General features: G+C 51.8%; 1 protein-coding gene across 1 annotated transcript in view; it reads right to left on the bottom strand.

Moving 5' to 3' along the window:
- Nucleotides 1–1,475: 1,475 nt before the first annotated feature.
- LOC144938521 (uncharacterized) overlaps nt 1,476–12,753 on the bottom strand; it is a 34,274-nt gene continuing 22,996 nt past the window's right edge. Inside the window, exons 13-16 of the mRNA XM_078866411.1 lie at nt 8,398–8,574; nt 6,990–7,080; nt 4,111–4,188; nt 1,476–3,615 (exon numbers count right to left, since the gene is read on the bottom strand). Of these exons, the coding sequence (XP_078722537.1) occupies nt 3,413–3,615; nt 4,111–4,188; nt 6,990–7,080; nt 8,398–8,574 (549 nt within the window). The 3' untranslated portion in view covers nt 1,476–3,412. The remainder of the gene's footprint in view (nt 3,616–4,110; nt 4,189–6,989; nt 7,081–8,397; nt 8,575–12,753) is intronic.

The raw sequence follows: 12,753 nt of genomic DNA, 5'->3' as shown, positions 1-12,753 counted from the left end.
CACACGAGGGGAGTGGGTGGTCAGCACCACGCCCGAACGTCTTTGTCTCCCCAGCTCCGATGTTTTTACACACCGCACCAGGTTCAACCCAGGGGAGGCCCAGGACCGGTTCAGATAATCGTCGCAGGGTGTTGGCTATGAGCGGGATTCGAGCTCGGGTGAAGGGGTTCGTAAAACAGTGGGCTTAACCGCTACACAACCACCATCAAACCACAAATAACACATACACACGCTGTGACAGCGGGAGTATGATGAGCTTCCACAAGTTCGTCGATGGGCCAAGATCAAATGTACGCCACCGCCTCGTGGTGTACCAAAAACCCGTCTCTGGCCCATGGACTAAATCAATGTCTCGTGCCCGCCCGCCCGCCCGAACCTAAAACTAAGACGAGGGCGACGTGTCCGTTGGGTTAAGTTTACGATTTTGACAAACACCGACAACCACCTGCAGTGTGCCACCCCCCGCGTAAACGTAAGCTGCTCGTGCTTTATTTACCCAAAGATTCTCATCAACGCCACGTCATGGGGTTTCAAGGTCCAAGTGTAACCAACCGCATTGCACATGCGGTTATATTTGGACTAGGGGTCGGCACGGTTTGGCTCAAACCACCAAACCGCGGTTTGAACCGAACCAAATCGGTTTGGTTTGGCTCTGTTTGAACTGGTTCGGTTTGGTTTGGGGCTACGAAAACCGACTCGGTTTGGCTCGGACAGGGTGGAACCGGCTCAAACTAGTTTGGTTCAAGCCAACTTAAGAGGTTTGGTTTAGCTTAGTTTGGTTTGGTTTTGGTTTGGTTTGGTTCAGTCGTCGCTGGTTTGGTTTGGATTGCTCAATTTGAAACCAGTTTGAGTCGGTTCAAACCGTGCCGACCCCTAATTTGGACGTACGTAGAAAATAAGAGAACGAATCAAGGAACACGTCAATCACGGAATCGGCACAAATGAGACCCAAAATATTTACCGTTAAGAAAGGTCAAGAGGATGCCCACTAAACAAATGTTTATTTTTATTTTTACCAGGTAAAGCCCACTGCGCTATACAGAGGCAACGTCAATGGCACGTAATGGCCCACCTTGTTCTTGGATTCCCTCTAGGTCAGCTCAGCCTTAAAATAGCAACTGGCGTGTTCCTGAGCTGTGTAAACGTCAGCACTGGTGAAAGAGGCAGCTGGGTAAAGTACTAGCTTACAGCACCCCCCCACCCCCACTGCCTCGTCATCACCGGCCTTAATAGGTGCTCACGAACAAGACGTGATCCAACAACAGCGTTGATGATGCACGAAAGTTACCCTGCGCAGGCTTCTCTGTAAGACAGTGGAGTCTATTCACAAACACAACACCGTGCCAATTCCATCCTCTTTATTGCGTGTTTAAATATATATTTAAAAAAACATCATTGGTAAGTTGGTGGATTAGTTGTTACTGCACATCGCCAAACTTGATTCGCCCCCCCCACCCCCCGCCTTGTGCACAAACATTACACAGTTGACTTACCGGGGCAATCACATTCACTGGCTTGCTCAATATTCATACGGTCGTGAAGAGGTTGGAGGTTGACACCGCCGCAGCAATCGCCACGCGAAGTTCAGTTCCCAAGCCGGTAACGAACGAAAATGCGAGTTACATTTGGAGTGCGTGCGGCACATTGTACAATCACCCGTACTTCCACTTGCAGTGGAAACCGAGGGCACCGGCGGATTGGATGGAGGGATGGCGCGGCAAGAGACGGGCGCAAAAAAATAATAAACGGCCGATGGGCAACCCCGCCACCCCGGCAGGCAAACGGCGTCGTAAGTCAAGGGTCGGAGATATCCCCACTCCGAGCGATGGTGGGCACCGAGAGAAAATCAAGTGAATTCCGTGGATAAAAATGCGTTTCGTTGTGATGGCACCTAAATAGCGCGCACGCGTGAGAGCAACGCAGTGGGGCGACGGCGCTTTGCGCGTTCGGCGTGACTTGTGCCAAGCGTTTCGTCGGCGCGGGGTGTCGGAAAAAAAGACCGTTTGCGCCAATTCTTTGGTAGTTTCTTGCATTTATTTGAGGAACGCCGTGCAGGGTGCAGAGACCCGAAACGGAAGATGATTTTGACTGTAATGCACTTTTTGCCACAGTATATTTACATCGATTGTTGTGTTCACTACCGGCGGCGGGGGGGGGGGGGGGGGGATTCGTTGAATTAACAACCCCCAAAAAAAGTCGTCTTCATCTCGACACGAAACCAAAAACCCGAGCCCTCAACGGTAAATCTTCCAGCTCGACACGCTGTTTGGTGAACGCACGTTTAACAATTTGATGATGTAATGACATGCTCTTTTTGTAAAAAAAAAAAATGTACAGATGTTTTATTTTTTTTGCACTCAAGTTTTTTCCCCAGGTGGTTAAAAAAAAAAATATAAGCGTCGTATAAACATTTTATATTCACCATTGTACACTTTCTGAATTAAAAACAAATGTCTGGACACCATCACTCTGCTGTTCTTTGCACAGTGAATCCACCGGGTTATTCACAGCGTGGACAAGCAAATATGATAATAAAAAATACGACTTTTAAAGTGACCAAAATCAAAGAAGCAAAATAAAAAAAATGCACTTCGAAAAACTGGCGATTTGCTCAGACCGTTCACAGGCCATCTGGGAGGTCCCAAGGCACATAAAGGGAAGTATGGACTGCACTTGTATGAACATTGGGCACAGCATATTTTATAATAGAATAGCACCACGTGAAGGAACATTTGCTTTAAAAAAAAAAGAGGTGTGCATTCCGATCAACCCAACTCACTGCTCCGCCGGAATGTTTACTTTTCATTTTTTATCTTTTTTTACACCGAAAATAATTAAGAAAATAAACTCCGGAGGCGCCAGATCAACTCCTCGACAAAATGGCCCACAACGCAACATCGCCCTCGGGATTTGTACCCATTGTTAGCGACGGGGATGTCGATCGACGCGTTCTCTTAAAAAAAAAATTGTTTAAAAAAGTTTGACCGTTAAGGAGGCAATCGCCAACAACACATGAATCAGGCACCAGCCAGGCTTCCCGATGCGCGCGCTCACACACGGTTACATTAAAGCAAGGCCGCACGCCGCTTTAACCCGCACGGGAACACGCGCACGACCCGCAGTAGCTCTTGGAAACTGCCTCCACCGAAAGAGCCGGATTTGAAGACGTTCTCTCGCTTTCTCTCGAGTCTCCCCCCGCCCGCCCCGCGTGTTAAGCGTGTAACGTTGGCCCCGGGGGGGGGGGCAGCTGAAGCCACCGCGTTCTCAAGGAGGCGCACGAGGCGAGGACCGTGCTGCCCTTTTGGTAAAACACAGAACCAGGGGAAGGGGGGGGGAGGGGCGGGGTTGGTGGGGCGAGGGGGGACGGCAGACGGATGACGAGGCGTGGCCCAAGAAGTCCTGCGCGCGGGCCTTAAGACTGTCGCTTGTGGCTTTTGAGGAGGCCGATGGCGGCGTGTAGGCCGAATGGCGGCGCCCCGCAATCGCGCGCCTCGCACTTGCCGAGCTCGCCGGGCATGCCGGGTTGGCCAGGGGGGCCCGGTCGGCCCCGGTAACCCCTGGGGCCCTCCATCCCAGGCACGCCGTCCTTCGCGATGCCCGGTATTCCTGGCGCGCCTGCGTCCGGGATAACGGGGTGAGACGGGCGACGCAGAGTGGCACATCCGTTTAACGCTCTCTCTGGTTCAGGTTTGCGCGTGTTTGATGCTATTCACTATCGGCGCTCTGTCCTGCCTGTGCGTCCGTGACGGTGGGCAGGGTGGGGTGTACGACGGCTCTCGTGAAGGTGATCAAAGATGAAGAACGCTTTTAGCGTAATGTCCCGTTGATTTTCAGGACTTACACGGATGACAACCGGCCACGTTGATTAGAAGGGGTTACCCATACACTTGGAGAGACACAAACCAAGGACGAATGCACTACTTGCAAATAAGAACATGTGCTTTGCCCAGACGGTGCTGCCAATTAAATACTTGACGAATCTCTACGCGATCCACCAGCTCTTTTTTCCTCCGATGTGCTGGAGTTGACACGTTGCGCGTGTCCACACAGCCTGCAACTGGGGCAACGCGTGGGCGCAGTGAATGTTGCAATCCTGCGCTGTCCACTCACCGACGGGACCCTGTAGGCCATCCAATCCAGGCAGCCCAATTCCTGCCGCTCCTTTGATTCCTTTGATCCCCGATTTACCTTGTATTCACACACAAAAGACAAAGACAAAGATCCCCACCGTATAGCCTTAACAGACTGTTGGGGCAAGTGCTGTTCGTGAGCACCTGTGAATGCCGGCACGGTGGCACACGAGGGGGTGGGTGGCCAGCGCGATGCCCGGGCCACCTTTGTCTGATGTTTACACACTGCACGAGGTACTCATTTGAGGTTCGGGGAGGCCCAGGACCGGTTCAGATGATCGTCACCGGTGTTAGCCGTGAGCGGGAATCGAACTCGGGTCGCCGGGTTCGTAGCGCAGCGCGCTAACCGTTGCAGTAATGCTCAGCTCGCATTCACACACACACACATACCCACAATGACAAAAATATCCATCCAGTTGAACCACACACCCTGCTGGAGCAGGTGTTGTTAGTGAGTGCCTATTAAGGCCGGCGTGACACTTCAAATGGGAGGATGCTGCCCAAACTTACCTTGGCCACACCTTCACTACCTTCCCCAACGCTGCTACTCAAGGCACAGATCGCACCACGTGATAATTTCATGCCGAGTTGACCAAGAGGAGGACCAAACCAGCTATAGACACTCAATGCAACTGCTGTCATCCACGACCAAGGTATCGAACTGAGGTCACTAGAATTGAAGTGCAGTGCACTGACAACTGTGGCATGCTCCACATAGACACACAAATGCACATTTACAGCAACTAAACCTGCAGTGGCATAACATGTATCTTTCCCTTCGCGAGTGTACACACACACAGCCCATTTGTCGATCCACTGCTGGATGACGACCTCTCGACGTCGTAGGGGTCACGAGGATCAGCCAAGCGTTGTCCACGAGGCTGGTCGATGTGGGTTTTCGAAGGTGCGGGAAGCATGGGTAGTGGGGCATGGCGCAGCAACACGGGGGTCGGCAAACCTGCGAATTTGGAGCCGCATGCGGCTCTTTAAGGACTGCGTTGCAGCTCTTCAAATACTGAGTTTCTTTTCTTACCGAATTCGAAAGAGAAATGGCTCTTCTTGCTATTTTGGTTGCCGACTGTTCACTATGTAGTTTACCGTGGAAGTCCAGTTCACCGTGAGAGTCCAGTTCACCGTGGAAGTCCAGTTTACTGTGTGAGTCCAGTTTACCATGGCAGTCCGGTTTACCGTGGGAGTCCAGTTTACCGCGGGAGTCCAGTTCACCATGGGAATCCGGTTAACCGTGGGAGTCAAGTTTACCGTGGAGGTCCGGTTTACCGTGGGAGTCCAGTTCACCGTGGAAGTCCAGTTCACCGTGGGAGTCCAGTTTACCGTGGGAGTCCAGTTTACCGTGGCAGTCCGGTTTACCGTGGGAGTCCAGTTTACCGTGGAAGTCCAGTTCACCGTGGGAGTCCAGTTTACCGTGGGAGTCCAGTTCACCGTGGGAGTCAAGTTTACCGTGGGAGTCCAGTTCACCGTGGGAGTCCAGTTTACCGTGGGAGACCAGTTTACCGTGGGAGTCCAGTTTACCGTGGGAGACCAGTTTACCGTGGGAGTCAAGTTTACCGTGGGAGTCAAGTTTACTGTGGGAGACCAGTTTACCGTGGGAGTCAAGCTTACCGTGGGAGTCCAGTTCACCGTGGGAGTCAAGTTTACCGTGGGAGTCCAGTTCACCGTGGGAGTCCAGTTTACCGTGGGAGACCAGTTTACCGTAGGAGTCCAGTTTACCGTGGGAGACCAGTTTACCGTGGGAGTCAAGTTTACCGTGGGAGTCCAGTTTACCGTGGGAGTCCAGTTCACCGTGAGAGTCCAGTTCACCGTGGGAGTCCAGTTTACCAATGGGCAGAAGTCCGCGACCTAGTCGGCTCATTAAGGAGTGCTTCGTGATGTTGTTTATCAAGGGACCCACCGTCTCGTATTCGCATGTATTGTGGCTCTTGAATCATATTTTTCCCCCCGAATTCGAAAAGAATGGCCCTTCTTGTTTGCTTTGGTTGCCCACCACTGGTACAGCAACAACCATTTATTTGCTGCACTGCCCTCTGCTGACAACATAGCTCCACAGCAGCTGATAATACAGGCTTCATGACCAGTGGTTGCCCATCAAAGCAATATCCAAACTCAAGCCTGCTGAGCTATGATAGCTGACGAGACTGCTGCATTCTGGGTAATTTAGTTGTAAGGCAGATCTCCAATTGCAAACGTAATTTCCTGCCTGATAAAACTAAATAATTCATCTCGAATACATTCTCCAGCGGCTGCCAATGACAGGGTGCTTTTCCACTGGCAATTTGTCATTCCAAGTTGCATCCAAATATTCTGGTCTAAAATGACATCTGAATCTGGCTTAGGGCCAAGCAGGACCAGGGGAGGGGCTAATGACGCATCCGTTGTATGTGACGTCAGCCAGTATGACTCAAACGCAGCGGCATATAAGGTCGCACTCATTCCACACAAAGTGTTGGCCACAAATCGACCACACAGCCTTGCTGATCTCGTCAAGGAGTATAAACCATCACGTGAACTCCGGTCATCCTCGCTGCAGCGGCTTTTTGCTGGCCATCGAACAAAGATGGTCACTGCATCGCTTGCTTACAGAAACGCTTCTGCGGCCGTCTGCAATGCTGCTCCTTCCGATATCAGGACGCCACTGGGGTGATGTACTTTAAAATCATCTCGATAAAAAACGAATTTCTTGTCCTTCCCCCACAACTCCGATTAGCACGCTTGGCTATGTACGGTGCGAAACAAGTTCACACACGTACATTCACGTCCGTGGCACGCTTTGGCTGCTGCAGTGGAAAATGGGTACGAGATTCTTTCTAAGACAACGTTCAGAGACGTCAGGATCACACGCACCTCTCTCTCCAGGATCGCCAGGCTGCCCTCCGTCGCCGGTCAAACCCCGGAGTCCAACATCCCCATCGAATCCCACGAGTCCCTGCTCTCCCTGCGCAGCGAGACAGAACGGAGCGGATGAACGAATTAACAGACGGGCAGTCAGACGGAGGGACGGACAGAGAGACAAGCAGACAGACGGTGAGACAGAAGCACAGATTGATGGACAGAAAGTTGGAGAGGCGGACGCACAGTGAGATGGACAGAGAGACAGACACACAGATGGATGAACAGAGAGACATACGGAGGGATGAACAGACAGACGGACTTACAGACGGACGGAGGCACAGATGGAGAGACGGAAAGAGACTAACGGGGAGTGGATCAATGCTTAAGATAAAGGTAAACACGGTTTGAGTCGATGATTATTCTATCCACAGAGGCTAGGCCAATACGGGTGCGACCTTGCATAGACTTCGCAGGACTACACAGCGGTCAACACTGTAACTTATGAATGATGACAGGAAGATGTAACCCAAAGAATAAAGAGCTCTTATGATGTAAGAACACAATTAATTATCCATGCGCTGTCGTGGAGGATTAGTGAAGGAACCGTAAGTTAACAGAAAATTTCACTTTTTTCTACACAAAAGAAAATATTAAACTTTTCTAGTCCATGGTCATCCGAGTCACCTGCACTTGTGCTTTTGAGCAGCATTTGTGTAAGCAGGTAAAGTCGGGAATAGTTTTGACCCTCTGGGAATCATCAGCAGAGGCAAGCCCGTCAAACAAATGTTTGCTGGGTTTTCAGATAGTGTAGGCAATAACATGTATCAGTTCTCACGCTAAAGCAGAAAAAACTGTGAAAATACTGCTGTTGTGCAACTTGTACGTATCTAGGCTGTGCGTCCCCGGCTCTCTCCGTCACAGGTTTGAAGTTTCATTAACGACACAAATAAACGTTAAACTCACTTCGGGGGCGTTCCCTAGTGATGTCACCGATGCATGAATGACGAAGAGGGCATTGTGTCGCTGCAGTGATGTCACCAGCACATCGGCTCCTGAAAGTTGCTTAAATGTAATTTGCCTTTCGTGCTGTTCTAGTGAATCCAGAGTGGCATCATAGTGAACGGTGTTGAAGTGGGTGCAGGGTGGCATGATGGTGAATGGTGTTCTAGTGAATCCATACTGACACCATGGTGAATGGTGTTGTAGTGGGAGCAGGGTGGCACCATCGTGAACGGTGTTGTAGTGGGTGCAGGGTGGCATGATGGTTAATGGTGTTCTAGTGAATCCAGACTGACACCATGGTGAATGGTGTTGTAGTGAATCCAGACTGGCACCATCGTGAACGGTGTTCTCGTGGGTGCAGGGTGGCACCGCAGATTGCCCGTGTGTTGCAGCGATGACCGTTGGGCTTCACACCCACCGGTTTGCCGGGGAGTCCCGGCGGGCCTGGCGGTCCGGGCAAGCCAAGCAGTCCGCGCCCGTTGTTGGGGCAGGCGGCGATGCACGTGCGACGCAGGGCGCCCGCGTACTTGTCCACCGTCTCCATGACGACGCGCCGGCACAGCTCCGCCACCACCGAGTCGTTGAGGCTTGAGCCCTGCGGTAGCCACAGGCAGTCACGTGGGGGCAGCAGAGGCCCAAGCAGCAGTCCAGAGGTCGCAAACGAGTTTTGATTCCTTACCCGTACCAAGGTCGCAAATGGGTACCCGTTCCCTACCCGTACTCTACCCGAAATGAGTGACAAACGGTGACTCACCAGTGACTCACGGCCTACCCGTACCCGGCCGCACCAGGGTCGCAAACGGCTACCCGTACCCGGCCGGGTACCGGTAGCCGGGTATCGGGTAGGGTACGGGTATCGGGTACCCGGTTGGGACCTCTGAGCAGCACGGAAACCACCGTCCGCCCACCCCCCCAACACAATCACCACCCCGAAACCTTCCCGGCACTTTAGCCCAAACTTCGCCGATGGCACGATTTGGAGGCGAGGGTTTGGTGAATCGCGGCGAGATTATCACGGTTGGCTACGTGCGGTGCGATTGGAGTTCAACGTACACGCGGACGCCGTGGGGAAACCTCCTTGGGCGTTACTTCCCGCTGCACATTTTCTCCGGGGTCGCCGGCACACCGGAGTCGATCGGGATGTCATTGAGGCCGGAGTCACTGATGCCCAATGCCTTTCAACCCCTTCGCCAGATCCCCCAGATGCTTGCACAGTAAGACACCCAACCCTTGACGATCTGCCCTAACACCCTCCCACCACCCGCTGCTTTTCGGCCTACTCTTCCGCTTTGTTGCCGGACTCGTTGAAGGCCGGAGTAGGCATGTGACGAGTAGCCAATACCAGTGCCCGCTATTCGGCACTTAGTGACGGTCACGTCATCACGGCGCCTGTGCCAGGCCAGGTGAACTTTGGGGTCACATGAAGTGTCCATAGCTCGCTGACAGGAGGTCACGGGACAGACCCAGGTGCAATGGGTTGCATGACGAAGGAAACTGGCAGTTGCACCAGTTGTACCTCCTACCGTGCCAACTTGTTGCATTTTAGCCACTGGGCAATCCGCTCGTTGTTGGAGGGCAACTGCCTCCAACTACCCAGTCGGATCCTTCACGAGAATACTACACAGAGCAGACGAGAAGCCACAGCCATCGCGAGGGGTGTACCAAACGTGGTGTGGCCCGGTGTGGAAATATTCTCCGTGTTTGCGGAGCCGAACGGATCCGGCTGCAATTTAGCCTCGGGCCAAATGCCCCGGTCGGCGAGGTGACCACATAGATGGCACAGCAAGTAGGTTTGTGGACCGGTCTGTGTGTGGACTTTTTTTTTATTGGCATCTCCCTCAGATGCGTTCACAGGTGTTGCAGGTGTGTTGGGTCGTAAGTTTGGCCAGGAGATGTCAGTAAAGTTCAACAAATCTAGTTGCACACAGACAAAGATCCCCCGTATAGCCTTTAACAGACTGTTGGGGCAAGTGCTGTTAGCGAGCGTCTATGAAGGCCGGAACGGCACACGAAGGGGTGGGTGTCCAAAACCACGCCCGACCGCCTTTGTCTCCTCAGTGGCGATGTTTAAACACCGCACCGGGCACTCATTTGAGGCTGAGTCGACCTAGAGGAGGCCCAGGACCGGTTCAGATAATCGTCACCAGTGTTGGTCATGAGCAAGAATCAAACTCGGGTGGCCGGGTTCGTAGCGCAGCGCGCTAACCGCTGCGTGAGCGCTCCCCACGTACACAGACAGACGTGACCAGATTGTGAGATTGCTATCCCCCCCCAACGCTTGCTTAAAAATGACAGGGGAAAAAGTACGTCTTACCAATACGGCAAATACGGTCTTCATTTCAACCAGACTGCCATGGTTTCATGGCTAACAACGCTCTACTTGCAAACCAGAGGTCGCCGGTTCAATCTCCCGTTCGAACCAATGGGCAAGTTTTTCGTTTGTTTGTTAATTCCCCTCGCCTCTGTCCACACCGGCGGTATGAACGGGATCCGCCACAGGCCAGTCGAACGGCAGGTCACGTGCGGTGAGAATTAAGTGCGGGGAGGGGTACTCCCACGCCTTCCAATTTCGTGTGGCCAGCGTAGAAGAGGAGGCCAAAGGACCGTTCTAAAATTCCTCATTAGTAGAGGTGCATCCGCACACGGTAGTGGCACAGGCAAGTCAATTTATGGAATTCTGAAAAAGGGGAAAATATCACCCCACCGGGAGAAAAAATGTAGCGTAGGCCCCATGGGTAGGACCCTGAGATAAATTCCAATTACAACTCGGGTCCCTGGCATCGCAAAGAAAACAATGCCGATGCATCACCTTCGTTATCCGCATTGTGTTTGGCTTTCGTCTTTGTTAAGGAGTGCCCTCCGCTCGCTTATAAATGAAGCCGATGTATTAAGCACGAGTTTTTAGACGGGGAGGGAGGAGGGAAGGGGGGGGGGACATTAATTCCCAAATTTAAACCGCCGTGTTTTGTAATTTAGCGCATGACTTCGTGTTCAACGTAATTTTAAAACGTTGTACTTTATAAAAACGATATTTGTTTTATAAAGTAAAAAAGTTTTTTTCTGTCAATTTGTGCCAACCCAAGTCCGCCAAGTCTAAAATCTGCATCACATGCCGCTACGTAGGTTTTTTTGCATCTGTGCTGCATAGATAGCTCTTAAGAGCGTGCTTTCAGGTCGTAACGCGTATCGTTTGGGGCGCCAAGGTGGTGAGATGTTCACTACCTCGCGTCGTGGGTTCGATCTTGACCCTGACGACGCCTGTTTATTTGGAGTTTGCGGTGTTTCTCTCCCCGTGGTCGTGTGGATTTTTCTCGGGGTCCTCTGTTTTTTTTTTCTCCACATTTAGAAACACGCGTTTAGAATATTTGGCTGCTATACATTTCCACATGGTAAGCCACTTCATTAGGCTATCATTTGTGGTCAGGTCGCTTCTGAAAAAGAGCTATATAGCTCAGTGGGCCTTACCTGGCAAAATAAAACAAAAAAATGTAGTCCGACGTTTCGGTCTACGTGCTGACAGCTTCTTCAGGAACTGAAACATTAGACGTGACGCTGAACAACATGTGGTCAAAAAACTAAAACGCACCGGAAAATCTCCATCATGTGTCTGGGTTTCACTGCCTCATTTTCTGCCTAAACCCACCACCAGAATGTTTTCTTTCTCGACCCACGAGTGCGCTTTTGTGAAGCTTCTCGTCTGTTTCCATGGTCCACGCACCTCCGAGTAGCACGATTGGCTAAGTGCGGTGCGCGAAAGAAGTTCAACGTCCACACCGACGTACACGTGCTTCTCCACACGTCTCATCGACGGATTTTAGACGCGACTCTGCCCCTCTCCTCTCCGCACGGAGGAGGACAGCGAAAGACAAGGCTGACACTTGTTCAATAATGTGTCGTTCCCTTCATTCGCTACTCTGTCATATGGTGTTTTGGCTTCTGCCTCCCCCCCCCCTTCCATTTATATTCCACAATCACGTCACGAGACAAAGCCAATTCCATCCGAAATTATTGCAGCGAGCAGTGGACCGACCCACCCCCACCCCCCCTGGTTTGGACAATGGTCACGTGAAGTTATCAAAGCTATTTCTGAAGCCTTTTGGTAGGATCTCAGCAGGGCCCGTGTCAAGAGAATGTGTTCCCCCACCCACCCCCGAATGTTTGTTCTGTGAGGAATGAATATCTGTTCCATTTTGGAACCAATATTTGGAAATATAAGAACCTATATTTTCCTGAATATTTGTACCCAACTGTCGTTTTTCTAAGTAACCAAAACGGATTTTTTTTTTTGCCGGTAGGAACAAATAATCATATTTTCCCGGGGTTGTGCAAATATTAGATCGGAGCCAACATTCACATAGACCGGCTGGCTGAGCGTTCGTCCAGCACGGCAGCAGCCGCCCCGAGCCATCGAGCTTCCCCGCTGTGAACAGCGACGCGTCCCCCCAGCGGTGGCGTGTTCGTTGTTCGCCGCAGAGGATCGTGGTTCAAACCCAGCGGCCACCCCGATCGATTACTGCGGGCGTTAATAACCGTAGTGATAATGATAACAGCAATAACGATGCGCGACGTCCACTTCACAGCGGGACCCCGCCACCCACCCCCACGACGGGATTAGCAAGAGTGGGATGTTGCATACTGGCGTCGGGGTCTAAAATTTGGCAAAACATTTTAATGATGCTGAGAATTACTCAATTGAGTTTGCACAATGCAATTGTCGCCCCCTACTGGGAGACGAATGCCCCGGGTCAAATTTGCCAAGTGGGATTATGCGGGA

Source organism: Lampetra fluviatilis, chromosome 22 (assembly GCF_964198595.1).
Source record: "Lampetra fluviatilis chromosome 22, kcLamFluv1.1, whole genome shotgun sequence".
Lineage (NCBI taxonomy): Eukaryota > Metazoa > Chordata > Hyperoartia > Petromyzontiformes > Petromyzontidae > Lampetra > Lampetra fluviatilis.
The sequence above is the reverse complement of the archived record's forward strand: the minus strand, read 5'-3'. Positions and strand labels throughout refer to the sequence as shown.